Here is a 15,485-nt window from a genome sequence, read left to right as displayed (position 1 = left end):
AGATAAGAACAGTGGTTGGTATGTAGTCTAAGTAGATCCTGTAGATCGTGTATTGTTGTGGATGATGTCTAAAATGATATCGCTCAATGACGCTCCCGTATAAGTCTATAAAATGCAGTGTAAATCCCAAACGCTGAATTGACGCTGATAACCCGAAATGTAGAAAGAAAAAAAGTCTGAAACATAACACATATACAACAGAAATATGATCAAAAATATGCAAATAAATGACTAGAAGCTGAACAGACCAGTGCGCTTCTTGCCGTAGGGGTAGACAACCAAAGCCGCGATAAACAGTCCGACTGTGATACCGATCGCGACTTGGATCATGCCAAAACCAAGACTGGCAACCGAAGTTTCAGAAAGAGCGCCGGTAGATGTGCTGGTCCCATTATTTGAGAGGTTCTTACGAACCTCGTCGGCGTATTGGATACCAGCGATCAAAGACCCACTAGAAGCAAGGCCAGAGGGGACCAGCACAAAGATGCCGGGAAGAATGGCGGTGGCAGCATGGCCATGCCAGACACGACTGTACAGATTGCCTAGGACACCAATAGTGAATGCGCCGACGGTGTTGGCGACTTCAGATTGAGTGCCGAGCTTGGTGGTGCTGAAATAGTTGGCGACGTACCCGGACAAGGCGATAAAGACCATGACGGGCATCTGCTTCAATTTTCCATGGTTCACAATGGCCAGGAAAACAGCATAGATAGCCACGAAGGGAAATGTGCGTGCGTAAACCGACCCGTAGACATCCAGGCCTGAACACGTAGATGCAGACGTCGCATTGGCATCCATCAGTCCATATATCGTAGTCCCCACTGTGATACCATAGCCCAAAAAGAGGGAGTAGATAATGGCATACACCATACGGATCGAACCAGCGATTATTTGGTGAGATTGCAGTTCCAGACTGCTACAAAGAACCATGAATCCAGGGAGAATCAGAGCGATGGATGACTGTGCCATAGCGGAGAAGCAGAAAAGTGGTTCAGATGTACCATTGCGGGTAACCATGATGCTGCCAAATGCGCGGGCGAGGAAGGAAGTGACAATAGCAGCAGTAACCTCGAAGACGTTGGAGTAGAGGGTCGACCGTGGCGCGAGAACGTGCTGCATCAGCCCAACAATGCAACCGAGACAGAAGATAATGGGCATATCGATCGGTCGCGCGCTGAAAGCGAAGGGGCCGACAGTCGCACTAGCAAGACCGTACACCAAGACCAAGACCCATTTGTTGAATCGGGGCTTGCGCTGCATAATCTCGTCCAGTTCCTGAGTTGCCTCTTCAACACCGATAAGATCATGAACAACATTCTTGTAAACGTTGTGTGTATCAGCAAGGCGACCAAGGTCGACTCCTTGCACCATTCGCACAAGCTTGACCTCGGCCGTACGTGTGGTAGGGTCATCAAAGGACATGATCATGCAACCGGGCAGATACAAGAATTGACCTGAAACCTCCAGGACCCGGGCGGTCATTTGCATATACTCCTCCAGACGGTGGGTCGGCGCACCGTATCGCATAAGCGCACGGCACAGCTGCATGATGTACCGCTGACGCGCGATGATCTCTGCGATATGGACGGTGACACGAATCTCATCTTCCAGACGGGTCTTGCGCTTGCTCTTCTTGTGTTTCTTGTGCACACCCGGAGCGGCCTCCACCGCAGCGGGCAGACTGGCTGTGCTGAGGTTCATGGAGGCATTGACCAGCGACGAGGTGGACCGATGGGCCGACTTCTTGTACCATTTGAGCTTCTCCTTGCGCGGGGTAGCGGCACCAGATGGTGGTTGAGAGGCAAGGATGAGGGGCGAGAGGGAGCCCTTCTTCGGGGTGGAGATACCGGAAGACACCTGAGTGTCACTGTCGGAGTCATCTGTGATAACACTTTCCGCGCGCGAATAACCCCCGTTCTGGGCGGCCTGGAGCTTCAGCAGCTGCGACAAAATGCCGCTGCCACCGGCGACTCCACTGGACCGTCTCCGCTGCGTGAAGGCGCTGAACAAGCCCTCGGGAGTTGTCTGTCCCGACCGCTGATATGCGCCCCGAGGTTTCCGCTTCCGGAGCTGATCCTGAGCCATGGTCATGCTGCGGACCAAGCGATGAGCCTCGGCGCTAGGGGGTGGCTCGATAAGGTTTTCGCCACTCTCCAATGCGTGGGCTCGGTCGGCGTCGTGGCGAGCGCGGCGGGCCTGCAGCTCCTCGAGTGGGATACCGCTGTCAAAGTCATCTGGAATGTACGAGGCGTTGAGCGGCTCGCCCTCATCCGTGGGGCGACCGAGGCGTTCCGTCAAGCGGTTAGTTTTCTGTCGCAAAACCTGACCGGTAGCTCTGAAGCGGTCGCGGGCCGAGGTAGTCCGGTCCATTTTGCCTGCAAAATCATGTTTCTCCGTCTCGCCAAACTGGTCGGGGGTATGCACGTTGGCGAGGCCGGAGCCACGGCGGGAATGTGTGGGGGCTGGCGGGGTGATGGTTCCGGATAGCGCGATTTCGTTCGGGTCTGGGGGCGGCAGTAATGGTCGCGAGGCGGGATGCGAGACTTCTTCATTTGGGCGCAGACTCAGCGAGCGAAAACGAACTCTATGATGGGATCGGCTGCGACGGGGTGTGGGTGGCTCAAGCCCGGCATCATATTGGGTGGCATCGACGGTGGTCTCACGCTCGAGGCTTTGGCGATCACCAGGATTCTCAATGATTGGAAGAGGGTATTCTGCGTATTCTTCATTTGGGCTTGGATGTGGGTTGATGATGCCCGACATGAAGGAAATTTGAGTGAGCTCGGTGGCTCGGTGGGAGATTAGCCGAGAACTGCAAGCCGCGTTTATGCAAGGCACAAGGCACAACGAATGATAGAGAAGTCAGTCAAAAACAATCTATGAGAAGATGAACAGTTTTGGAAAAGGATAGTAGAATAAGAAGAGAAAAAGTTAAGACTTTTTTTTTTTTGATAAGTAAGTCTAGAACAGGATTAAATGGCGAAACCAGGGAATTGCCATAATTCCCTCAATACGGATTCAGTTAGGGTCTTGGAACAGTTGGAATAGTTAAAATAGTTAAAAAAGACTTAAAAAAGACTTCAAAAAAGAGAGTCTAGATCTTCTAGATAATGAAATCATAATACTACTTTAATATGCACATCCTTTTACTACTTTATAGGCTCAACCCTAAGTTTACCCGCTGTTAACCCTCCAATTGCACAAGGATACATGCACACTGACATATCTGCGTCTATCATTCGGGGAATAGAAATGATTTCTAGAGTTTCTAGAGTACGTACTACCTGCACATCCGCGAGGTGGTGTGGGTCACATTGTGGCGATCTTGTTCTGTCTGGTATTGGCACCGAGCCATCCGGGCTAAAAAAATATGGTCTTGGGTACTTTGTATGGTTCGTGCATTGTTCCCTTTGTACTCCATTCTTATACCGACTGGATATAGTTTAGAAGAGCTTTTGGTTTTGTTTTCTATTTTATTTTTCTATTTCGGAGGGGTTTTTTTTTGTTTTCATCCTTCTTATCTCTGGCACACAAATAACCCCCTTAGGCCGCCGCGTTCAGTCTGCCCAAAACGTCGATCCTGACCCACGTCTTGCGCATTTGTTATTTTGACAGCCACCTCCTGAGATAGAGTGGAGTGGAAAGTATATAGTCCCTTGCAAATCTGATGCCATTATTATTATCATTATCCACCGTGATGTGATCAAAGAATTGGCGAACGGACATCAGATTTATAGATAGAAGCAGAGACCCACCAAAGGATCCTCCGGGATTCACGCAGAACATTACGAATCGAGGGCCGCCACCCGGTGGAGTCGAAATGGCGTAAATCTGTGTGGTTGCACATGATTCAATGATTTAATTTAGTTAGGGGTCGAGACCCCTTCTGTGCCCTCTATGCCCTCTATGCCCTCTATCCCCTCTATTCCCTCTATCACACATGCTATCTTGTACAACACACAAGTAGCTCATGGATGTTCCAAGGTTCACCCCTCTCCTTATCTCGGGTCTGACCGCTCCCTTTCAGAAATGGTTCGTTCAAACCTCGGAAACCCTAATCTTGAGGTATGCCGCGCATGGAAAAGCCTCGCAGCCTAAGGGACGAGGCACTCGAATGCGGTCCGGTCTCCTTTCCACCAATTGACCAGGCACGGTCCGAAGACATGCGGGAGGTAGCCAAAGCCCGATTTTTGCATTAGAGTTCGGTGGAGTCGGCATCCCGGAGACCGATTGTCGTGGCAGCGTATCCCACCAACCCATAATGAGAGTCTACAACAGAAGGCGCAAAGAGACACCCCGGTGGAGGAATCGGGAATATAATTATTGTTGAAGCTGGTTATAGCTCTCACACTTTTGATTTGCCTATACCAATAATTACAAGCGGTGTTCGTACTCGCTCAAGTCAAGCATCCAAGTCCATGTCAAGCTCTACCATTGGTTAAAAGAGCCACAACGGATCCTGCCCGTGATAGGGGTTGTCACGGTGAAAAGGGGGCAATGATAGCCCGAGTAAGAGCGAAAGATTAGGACATGCCGAGAATGATTGTACAGGGAAAAAAAATAGGGAATGAAAAATGATGCGATACGAAGTTCAATTTCAGATGAAGTCGTGCATATGATCGGGAGATTCCAATCCTCACTACGTCAACGTGCGGTATTGCGGGGTGTTTTTTTTGCTTGGCAGAAAACTAGTACAAAACTAGCCACCTTATTATTTCCAGAGGATATTCCGTGCCAAGTCTTCGATCAACTAAATACAACATAGGAGTCAGTCAATTCAAAATACTAGAGATACAGAGAGAACGAGAGAAAGAAATGGAGGAACAACCCTGGGTGAAGGTGGCAAACCCCACTATGCAAACCAATCAAACATTGGAATAACAAAGAAAGATCATTTAGCATGTGACAGCACGTAACATAGTGCATATGATCCTAAGATTCAGTACTACGTTGTATATGAAATAAAAATATGAAGGTGTTTTATTAACATTCAAGGGCTAGCCAACGCCACAGCTTTCCGCTATTCAACCAATTGTATCCTATCCACCAATTCGTAGCGATACCAGCTCATGCCAGCCATCCTGTCGAAATGGGATATGGCCCCCCTAGGCCCTAAACAGAAACCAAGGCTTTTGTTATGGTCTTGTGGTAAAATGGGCTGTTTTGTTTCCCACACATCCTTATTATTTGGGATTGAAAAATCTTCAAGTTTCCCAAGCTGAATGGCACCTTGCGTCTTTTTGCTAGTTCACCGAGCTGTCACCATCATTCTGACTTCCACCAAAAAACCAATCAGTACACCAGACAAAAGGAGTGCAAAATACCACCTTGGGATAGTACTACCTTGATTCAGCAGTACTCTCAAACAAACAAATTTGAAGAGCACGGTACTACGAGAAGGTTGTTTACAAAGAACTGGCAGTTGGTGAGTGAGGTTGGCTGGGAATTTTGGCGGGCAATTGTGGCTCTAAAGCCTCAGAAGATATCTTCTTCCTGTTTGAGTCTCGTGAAGAGGGTTAGATTGATGCCTTGAACGAGGGGAGACTGGGGGCAGGGCGGGCGATGGGCGGAGAGTTGTTGTTCGATTGCTTCGAGGGCTGCTTCCAGCCCCTCGAAGGAGGCTGCAGTAGTCAGAATAGCAGCGTTATGAGGAACAACAAAGTCATTGTTGGGGCAAGAGAAAAAAATTCGAGGAGCTACCTATGTATCCATGGATGTAGTGGACGAGCCAAGGCGAACCCCTTATCTTGGAAAAAGTGCGATCGTTCCTTCCTCATTCGGAGCTTCTGGGTTGCTGGCCATGGTGAAAACATAGGGCGGGAAATATATCAACGGTGAATTTACAACCGCCGTGGCTTTTGCTTGAGGGTTGTCAATTGGATTGAGTACCACACTGCATGGACTACGTGGACTACGGGAGGTATACTGACATATTCAGATCGACGTGTCTGTGCAACTGATAGCCTCGCCAAGTTCAGGCCGAAATGGATCTGTCTCCTTGCGGTGAGTTTGAGGGTCCTTGTCGTTCGTGCATATCGATGAAATGAAGTCGAACGAGTCGAATCCCTTTCCCGCCGTGGGTTGTTGTTCGCCACAAAGGAAAATATAAAATGTCGCAGGCAGACATGACAATCACACTAGCAAGTTGCAGTAATTCTTGATGAGAACGGCGACTTTTCTCTGCTTCATCTATCTATCGCTACCCAACACAATGCCCTTACGATTGTTGTGTCTCCATGGCTGGGGGACGAATCAGAAGGTAAGCTACGAACACTGCTGATAGGGGGGTGACGGTATCCTAATTTGCCAACATATTTTACAGTCGCAACTGAGTATGCAATCTCCTGTTTCAGTGACGAAACACAAAACTCTAATCAAACAGGTGGGCTCATGCATGAGCTCCAACGCGACAACACCGCGACGTTCTCATTCCTCGAAGGTGATGTCGATTCAGCTCCCGGACCTGGAATCGCCGGCTATTATGATGGTCCGTACTACAGCTACTACCGTTTCCCACGCACCTTTTCCCACGAGGATAGCGATGAGTCCGACATCCTGGAGGCGTACGAGCAGCTGAGTGAAACAGTTGCCTTGGAAGGTCCGTTCGACGGGGTTCTAGGCTTCTCCCATGGCGGCACATTGGCTGCTGGATTCATGATCCACCATGCCAAGATGAATCCAAATGAGCCTGCGCTATTTCGATGCGCAATCTTCATCAATTCCCTCCCACCCTTTCGCATGGAACCTGGAAAGCGACCTGTTGTAGAGGAAGGATTAGAGGGGTTCATCTCCATACCCTGCGTGCATATTGCTGGGGCCAAAGACCCACTCTTCGAATACTCAATGGCTCTGTATCGACTCTGTGCTGCGAGGCATTCGACATTTGCCGTACATGGGAAGGGCCACGATGTCCCCAGTGATCGGAAGAATGTCGCCATAATCGCCACTGCAATTCGAAAACTGTCCAGTCAAATTCTGTGACACCGGATACCAAAAGAAGGGTCTTCACTTCGGCTGTGCGGCGGAGGGGCAAGGGTCTGTTTGTAGAGGAGAGTAGTATGTTTGCGGTTGTGGAACATAACTTGCAGGATGTTGTTGTAATGGTATATTGCGGATTCTTCGCGAAGGCGGAAAATGTGTTTCAGATCGAGATATTTATGGGCTTTGAGTTTTGTTTCTCCGTTGAGGGTTGCACCCGGATACTTACCTCGCTGCGAATGAGGTGAAACCTTCCCACATGTCCCCATGTAGACTATCACCAAAAGTGAATGGCGCCAAGGAATTGAGTAGACCGATCACTCTGATACAGGAAAGCCCATTGCCCTGGCTTGAGAAAAGGCAGTCCCCTTATATTTCCCTGGGATGACATATATGGTTATTGGCCGACGTCCAGTAAACCACAAGCAACAATGTGGCCACAAACTAGCGTCAAGCCTCTAAACGCGACCATTTCGGAAGATGATCTAGCAAAATCGACCGCGGAATCCTGTACACCGATAGCAATTGTGGGAATTGGCTTCCGGGGACCAGGGGATGCCAAAAATGTCGAGAAACTGTGGGAAATGATTCTCACAGGTAAAGAGGCATGGAGCGCAATACCAGCTAAGAGGTGGAACAGTGCAGCATTCCATCACCCAGATCATGCCCGCCATGGAACGGTAAGTAGTATATGCAACGAGTCGGAATAATCAATAATGTAGGAGTAGATTAACGTGAAAGGGGGCCACTTCCTGGAAGAGGATATATCTGTTTTTGACGCGCCGTTTTTTAACATGACAAGTGACGAGGCTGCGGTGAGTACAGAGTCAAATGTTGTCGAGCTCATCTAACTGTCAACCAATCAGGCCATGGATCCTCAGCAGAGATTGCTGTTGGAGGTAGCATATGAAGGTCTTGAGAATGGTAGGTTACTACTCAGAATCACGCTTTCAGGACTGATGGTGGATAGCTGGCATTCCTCTGGCCAAAATCATGGGCACAAAGACATCCTGCTTCGTAGGGTCTTTTTCTGCAGACTATACGGATCTCCTACTTCGGGATCCCGAGTGTGTGCCCATGTATCAGTGCACAAACTCCGGACAATCTCGTGCAATGACGGCAAACAGGTTGTCTTACTTCTTTGATTTGAAAGGGCCCAGTGTCACGGTAGACACGGCTTGTTCGGGAAGCCTTGTGGCACTTCATTTGGCATGCCAAAGTCTCCAGACAGGGGACTCGTCAACAGCGATTGCGGCGGGAGTTAATTTGATCTTGAGTCATGAATTTATGTCAACCATGAGCATGATGAAGTATGTGAAAGTTTACCCGCCACAGGAAAAAGAAGACTGATTTGTCCCAGGTTTCTTTCCTCAGATGGGAGATGTCATACCTTTGATAAAAAGGCTAATGGGTACGCGCGAGGCGAGGCAGCTGGCTGTCTCATTCTTAAACCACTAGCCAAGGCGTTACACGACCACGACAAGATCCGGGCCGTGATACGAGGCACAGGTTCCAACCAGGACGGGCGCACTGCAGGAATAACATTACCTAATGGGGCAGCCCAAGAAAGCTTGATACGAAGCGTCTATGCACGGGCTGATCTGGATCCATCGGAAACCGATTTTGTGGAGGCTCATGGGACAGGAACACTGGCTGGAGACCCAGTGGAGACAGGGGCAATTGCTCGTGTCTTTGGAACTGGTCGTCCGCCTGACAATCCTGTGCGAATTGGCTCCATTAAAACCAACGTCGGCCACTTGGAAGGCGCGAGCGGTGTGGCGGGTGTGATCAAGGCAGTGCTGATGTTGGAAAACCGCATGTTCTTGCCAAACAGGAATTTTGAAAGAGTTAACCCGCGTATCCCAGTCGATGATTGGAAACTAAAGGTTTGGATACCTAGGTACTCAGGCGAGTTGAAGATTGGAAACTAACGTGAGTAGGTTCAATTGCGCCCTGAACCATGGGAGACCACAGGACCTCGTCGCGTTTCTGTCAACAGCTTCGGATACGGTGGAAGCAATGCCCACGTTATTGTCGAAGATGCCCAAGGCTGCCTATCTGGTTGGGAACTCCACGAAGATGACAGAATCCTGTCCCCCACGACCGAAAATCATGAGAATACAGTTCCTAGTTCACCGCTTGGTTTATCTCGCATATTCATGGTCTCCGGTTTCGATGAAAGAACCTGCGCGCAACAGCTGCAGACTCTGAGCAATCATATTCTCAAAACGAGACTAAACCTTGATCCTGAGAAGTTTATAGACGATCTTGCGTTCACAATCAACGAGCGGCGCTCTGTCTTTCCGTGGAAGGCAGCCGTTGTCGGAGATACGGTGCCGAGTTTGGCAGCCACGCTCTCTCAGAACGTCAAATATAGGAGCGCCATTCAGAAGCCAAAGCTTGGGTTTGTATTTACTGGCCAAGGTGCGCAGTGGGTTGGGATGGGAAAGGAGCTGCTCCAAGCCTATCCTGTCTTCAAAACGTCAATTGTGGGCATCGACAGATTTCTGAATGACATCGGAGCTTCGTTTACAGTGCAAGGTACACAGACACTAGCCTTCTAAATGTTCCGTGCATGCACTGACAGACACGGTGAAAACAGAAGAGATCACAAAGTGCCCCCAGGACTCCGATTTGAACCATCCAAGTCTCAGCCAGACAGTGTGCACAGCCTTGCAGATCGCGCTGGTCGACTTGCTGGAATCGTGGAATATACAGCCAGACTCCGTAACAGGACATTCTAGTGGGGAAATTGCCGCTGCATATGCTACTGGTGCACTCAGCATGTATGATGCAATGTCAGTGGCATACTACAGAGGGGTTGTCGCAAGCCAGCTTCTGCATGACCAACCGAATAGAGGTGCCATGATGGCAGTTGGGATGTCTGCCGAAGAGGTACAGCCCTACCTGGACGGATTTCAGCCCAGACAGCTGGTGGTAGCATGTGTCAACAGTCCATCGAGTGTGACAATATCAGGTGATATAGTTGAGATTGATGCACTCGCCCAAACCTTGAAAGAACAACAGGTCTTTAGTCGACGCCTTGAAGTGGGCGTCGCTTATCACTCCCCTCATATAGAACAGGTTGCCGAGAAATATCACAGCTTGATAGACCATATCCAGCCCCGAGGACTGGATCAGACAGCGACAGACAAGAGAGAAAAACGGGCATCGTTCTTTTCCTCGGTCATTGGAACGATGGTTGCATTGAAAGAATTAGATGCTCAGTACTGGGTGTCAAATTTGGTCGGACAAGTGAAATTTGCCAAGTCGCTGAGGACTTTGTGTTTCGAGACAAATGGTCAGCGTGCTGGGCATACTGGGGCTTCCAGAATACGAAGGGCCGGTGCAGCCCAAAAGCCTTCTGTGGATTGTCTTATCGAGATTGGTCCTCATGCGGCACTTTCTGGGCCCATCAAGCAAGTTCTCAAGGCCGATGCGAAACTCAATGCTGCCGAAATAGCCTACATTAGCATTTTGACGCGGAAGACCAACGCAGTCACCACAGCACTCGGTGCAGTCGCCACACTAGCATCACTCAACTACCCCATTGACTTTGGTGCAATCAATAGACCTATGGGGGCCAAGAAAAGTAGCACACCGCAGCTACTGGTTGATCTTCCAACATATGCCTGGAATCACACCAGGTCATATTGGGCAGAGCCACGACTAAGCAAGATGTATCGGAACCGAAGCTCGCCGCGGATGGATTTACTTGGTGCACCAGACAACATGGCATGTCCATTCGAGCCTCGCTGGAGAAATTATCTTCGAACCTCGGAGCTCCCTTGGCTTCTTGATCACATCATTCAGGGGAATATTGTTTTCCCTGCCGCAGGGTATCTGGTCATGGCAATCGAAGCATCGATACAGTTGAACAAAGATGAAGAAAAGATTGCTAGATACGTCCTGCGAGATGTCGCAATACAATCAGCTCTGGTACTCAACGAAACTTCTGCCGTCGAGGTTATGGTATCTCTTCGAAAGTCGACACAAGACCAAGAACATTTGTACAATTTCCATATATACTCCGTCTCAGAGGAGAATAGGTGGATTGAGCATTGCACGGGTTTGGTCGGGACGCAGAAAAGCATTGGTGTTTCAGGCGACGGGGTCGAGGAAACTGATGGTTATGCGACGGTCCCGTTGGGGACCGAAGTCCATGGAGTCTCGGTTATTGACGTGGGTGATTTTTATGAAAAGCTTCGAAGTTCCGGTCTGGAATATGGACCATGCTTTGCGAATATGACAAAAGCGCGTGTCACCCAAGCCGGGGCGTGCTTTGCAGAAGTCACTGTACCAGATACACTATCCGTGATGCCTGGATCATTTCAGCATGAGCTTTTGGTCCATCCATGCATTCTGGATAGTATATTTCAAACAATTTTTGCTGCTTTACCTCCAGGTATGGGGATAGAGCAAGGACCTGCAATCCCAGTCTCAATTGAAGAGATGGTTGTATCATCCAGTCTCAGCTGTTCCGCAGGAGAGCTCATGAGCATATGTACTCATGTGCGCCCGATGCCAAACAAGGACGTCACCGCATGCATAGTCGCGATAAATTGCAACGAGAAGCAATTCGAAACCGAGCTGACTATTTCACTTCGCGGCCTACGATGTGCGCGGCTCGAGCGTCATGAACCGGCATCGCAGACAAAAGACAGCCGCATAATTTATCAGATTGACTGGAAACCCGATCCGAGCTTTCTTTTCAGCAGTAATGTATCGTTTTTATTTGACAAGAAGGGTGCTGTTCAAGAGCCCACCCCCAAAAAAGAGTACGAAGAGAGTGCAGCCGGCTTCATCAGAGCTGCGTTGGAGGAAGTCAGCACAACAGAGGCAATGGGACTTGACGCTTCTCACCGCCGATTTCGGTGTTATCTCCAAGATGTGCTCGAAAGACATGATGATAAACCCTCAATATCATTATCCCACTTGGAAAATATCGATTCTATCCCGATGGGAAGGCTCCTGCCGGTCATTGGCCAGAACCTTGTGGCTATTATTCGAAATCAAGTTGACTTTTCCACCGTCATCAAAGACAATCGTCTATTGGATGAGTTCTGGGATATATTCTCAGAGGACGCCTCGTACCAAGCAGCTGCAAAATACGTCAATTTGATTGGCCATGGGAAACCAGATATATCCATCCTTGAATTTGGCGTTGGTATAGGCCAGATTGCGGAGATATTTCTGAACCATCTTGTGACGCTTAACGAGACAGCTTATTGCGGGAAATATACATTTGCCCACGAAAGCGCTTCTGTGCTTGAGCATACCTCGAAGCGGCTGGAGACGTGGTCAGAATGGGTTGAGTGCAAGCCCCTGGATCTTGGCAAGGATTTCCCCAAACAAGGACTTGAAAAAAGTTCCTTTGACATTATAATCCTGCCTCATGGATTGTGTACTGCACGCTGTGAACAAGATGCACTTACCAAAATCCATGATCTTTTGAGGCCGTCTGGCTATTTGATTGCAATTAATCCCTTTGACCCAAAGAAGAATGTGCTGAAAAATCTCATGTTCGGTGCCTTGCACTGCTTGTCCGCAGACGAATTTTGTTTGGGCCAGGGTAGTTGGACAGCAAGTCAATGGGACGAGGTCCTGCAAGATGCGCATTTCACCTCGGTTGATGCATATGGGAAGCAAGGCTCCGAGAAGAGCCATCAATTTATCGTGGCCAGAAAACGAAAAAACTCCAAGTCGGCCAGAAAGGTTTCTATCATTTGCGAGAACAAAACCGAAGTTGTCAGGCATCTAGTCACTAAGCTCGAGAAGACCTCATGTGAGGTGAATGTGACGCACATCGATAATGTGGGTTGCAAGGATCAGATTTGTTTGGTCTTGGATACTTCAAAGTCCCCCTTGTTGGCCGCTCCCAATGAAATCACATTCAGCAAGATAAAAGCAATGTTTACGCAGAGTGAAGGAGTCCTCTGGATTACAAGGGGAGGGACAATTGAGCCCGTCAACCCAAACGCGGCCTTGGCTGTTGGATTTGCAAGAACAGCGCGTGCCGAATCGGGAGTCAATTCGATTGTCACCCTTGACCTGGATGCTCAAAATTCTCTCTCAGAAGCTGAAGCTGCCGAGATGATCGCAAAAGTTCTGGTTAACCGATTTCTCCGTGAAAATCCAGATGAAGACACGGAATATGCGGAGAGAAATGGGCAAATACTGGTCCCACGAGTACTAGAGAATTCGAAGGCAAATACCGCCATGAACAGCATTAATGATATTGAGGCTGTATCCGAGCAGCCTTTCCATCAGCTTCAGCAACCTCTCCGTCTGTCCAGGAAATTTGATATCCCCGGTTTTGTTAGTGATTCGCAGATGACTGAACTCCCAGTTGGTTATATCGGAATCAAAGTACACTACTTTGGCTTGAATAAATGGGATATTCAGTCAGAGCTCCTTAATTGGGAAAAAGACGACACCCTCGGTCTGGAGTGCAGCGGCATAGTATACAAGGTCGGCACCGGGGTCCATGGCATCACTGTAGGCGACCGGGTTGCGTGTCTTGGAGCCGGGACAGCGAGAAGCTTCTATCACGATCGGGCATCGGCTTTCCAGAGGGTCAACGATGAAATGTCATTACAGCTGGCTTCAGCTTTGCCTCTAGCATATACTATTGCTTATTATGTTGTGAATCACCTGTCAATGATTGAGTTGAATGATGTCGTTCTCGTCCATGACACCGGAAGTCATTTCGGCCAAGCACTTTTGGAATTGTACTTGCTGAGGGAAGCCCGGATTTTTGCGACAGTGCAGAGCCCCGACGAAAAGGACTTGCTGAGCTCGAGGTTCGGCATACCCGGGGAGCATGTCTTCATAAGCGGGAAGGATGATGTAGCCAAGGGTATGTTGCGGTTGACTGATGGAAAGAAGGCAAACGTAGTAGTGGCATTCGAGACTTCAGAGGACAAAATTCTCCAGAACTGCACTGCGCCATTTGGTCGGTTTATTCAACTTCGAACAAACAACGTCAAGAATCGACTGTTATCATGTCCCCAGAACATGACCCTGTCTACAGTCAACATATTTGAGCTCCAGAAGGAGAGGACGGACCTTGCCAACCAGATATGGCCGAAGGTCTTTCGCTTGTTCCACGATGGACTACTCAAAGGGCCTGGCTTTACCGATGTATATCATGTTTCACATATTCAAGAGGCAATGATGGCAATTCAAAGCCGGCAACATGTTGTAGTTCATGTGAAAGAGAGTGATCTGGTGAAGGTACAGCTTCTCCCATTTTCAAGAGGACACTTGCCTCCAGCTAACGAGATACAGGCCACGCTATCAAAGGCTACGCAGCCATTGTTCTGCGAAAAAGCCTCCTACATGCTGGTCGGTGGGCTTGGTGGGATTGGGAGGGAGGTTGCCTTGTGGATGGTGCAAAACGGAGCGAAGAGCCTAATTTTCGTCAATAGAAGCGGCCTTTCAAAGTATCAGTCTCAGGCGACAGTGAGAAACCTGGTGGAACAAGGTATCCAGGTAACCGCCCGAGCTTGTGACATATCCGACGAGACCGAAGTCCAGCGAATGCTTCATGATCTCTCTTACTGCGCGCCTCCAATACGGGGGCTAATCCAGGCAGCCATGGTTCTCAAAGACGTTCATATTGAAAACATGGAGTTGGACGAGTATCGGGATGTTATGGGCCCTAAGTATTATGGCACCTGGAACTTGCATCGACACCTCCCCACGGACCTTGACTTCTTCCTGATGTTATCATCCATCAGCGGCGTTATTGGGAATGCCACCCAGGCTGCCTATGCCGCCGGATGCACTTTCATGGATGCATTCGCCGCTTATCGAAGAAGTCTAGGTCTTCCGGCAGTGTCTTTAGATCTCGGAACGATCACAGATGTGGGTCATTTAGCTGAAAACAAGGACCTAGCGACAAAGATGGAACGACAAGGATTCCAGGGCACTGATACACCAACTCTTTTATCCTTGATACAAGTTGCAATAGCCCAGTCGACGAGCGGAGGAGCACAACTTGTGACTGGTCTAGGCCAATGGAAAGAAACGGAATCACTTGGGAACTTTGACGCTCCTTTGTTCGCCCATTTCCGTTACAAGTTCCAGGGTCATGGCAAACCTACTGGGCTCAGCGACTCGATGGAAGGATTGAAGGTTGAACTTGGTGCTGCAAAAACGGTGGATCAAGCCACCGTTATAATCTGCGATGCTCTCAGCAGAAAGATAGCCTCCCACCTGTCTATCCCAGTTGAAAATATCAACCCTTCTAATCCGGTCTCCGAGTATGGAGTTGACTCCCATGTGGCTGTGGAGCTACGCAACTGGGTATCAAGATCCATGGATTGCACTGTTCCCATTCTGGAAATTCTAGCAAGGTCTATGTCGGAGTTGTCTCATAAAATTGCCAGCCAAAGATTCGAGGGCAATTCGGAGTGAGTTACTGATTTAATTTGACGATGGGAAAGTGTGGAGAATACTCCGGAAATATCCAACCTGATACATACCTTCTGTTCAGCTTAACA

The 15,485-nt window shown here is 49.0% G+C and overlaps 3 protein-coding genes across 3 annotated transcripts; 2 read left to right on the top strand and 1 right to left on the bottom strand.

Annotated features, from left to right (window-relative positions):
- Positions 1-231: 231 nt before the first annotated feature.
- Positions 232-2,763, bottom strand: N7471_012925 (threonine/serine exporter family protein; the record flags this gene model as incomplete). Its single annotated transcript, XM_057285644.1, has 1 exon — positions 232-2,763. The coding sequence occupies one exon, from the start codon at positions 2,761-2,763 to the stop codon at positions 232-234; it is 2,532 nt and encodes an 843-aa protein (XP_057131910.1).
- Positions 2,764-6,211: 3,448 nt separating this feature from the next.
- On the top strand, positions 6,212-6,981 carry N7471_012924 (putative DUF341 family oxidoreductase; the record flags this gene model as incomplete). The annotated part of the gene is made up of 3 exons (XM_057285643.1): positions 6,212-6,259; positions 6,323-6,332; positions 6,383-6,981. The coding sequence occupies 3 exons, from the start codon at positions 6,212-6,214 to the stop codon at positions 6,979-6,981; spliced, it is 657 nt and encodes a 218-aa protein (XP_057131909.1).
- Positions 6,982-7,409: 428 nt separating this feature from the next.
- Positions 7,410-15,399, top strand: N7471_012923 (putative polyketide synthase; the record flags this gene model as incomplete). Its single annotated transcript, XM_057285642.1, has 8 exons — positions 7,410-7,658; positions 7,707-7,793; positions 7,845-7,902; positions 7,949-8,288; positions 8,339-8,864; positions 8,919-9,519; positions 9,581-14,214; positions 14,269-15,399. 8 exons carry the CDS (start codon positions 7,410-7,412, stop codon positions 15,397-15,399), a joined length of 7,626 nt encoding a protein of 2,541 aa, XP_057131908.1.
- Positions 15,400-15,485: the final 86 nt, after the last annotated feature.

The sequence above is a fragment of the Penicillium samsonianum genome (assembly GCF_028829775.1).
Source record: "Penicillium samsonianum strain IBT 33392 chromosome Unknown utg000007l_segment0_segment0, whole genome shotgun sequence".
Lineage (NCBI taxonomy): Eukaryota > Fungi > Ascomycota > Eurotiomycetes > Eurotiales > Aspergillaceae > Penicillium > Penicillium samsonianum.
The sequence above is the reverse complement of the archived record's forward strand: the minus strand, read 5'-3'. Positions and strand labels throughout refer to the sequence as shown.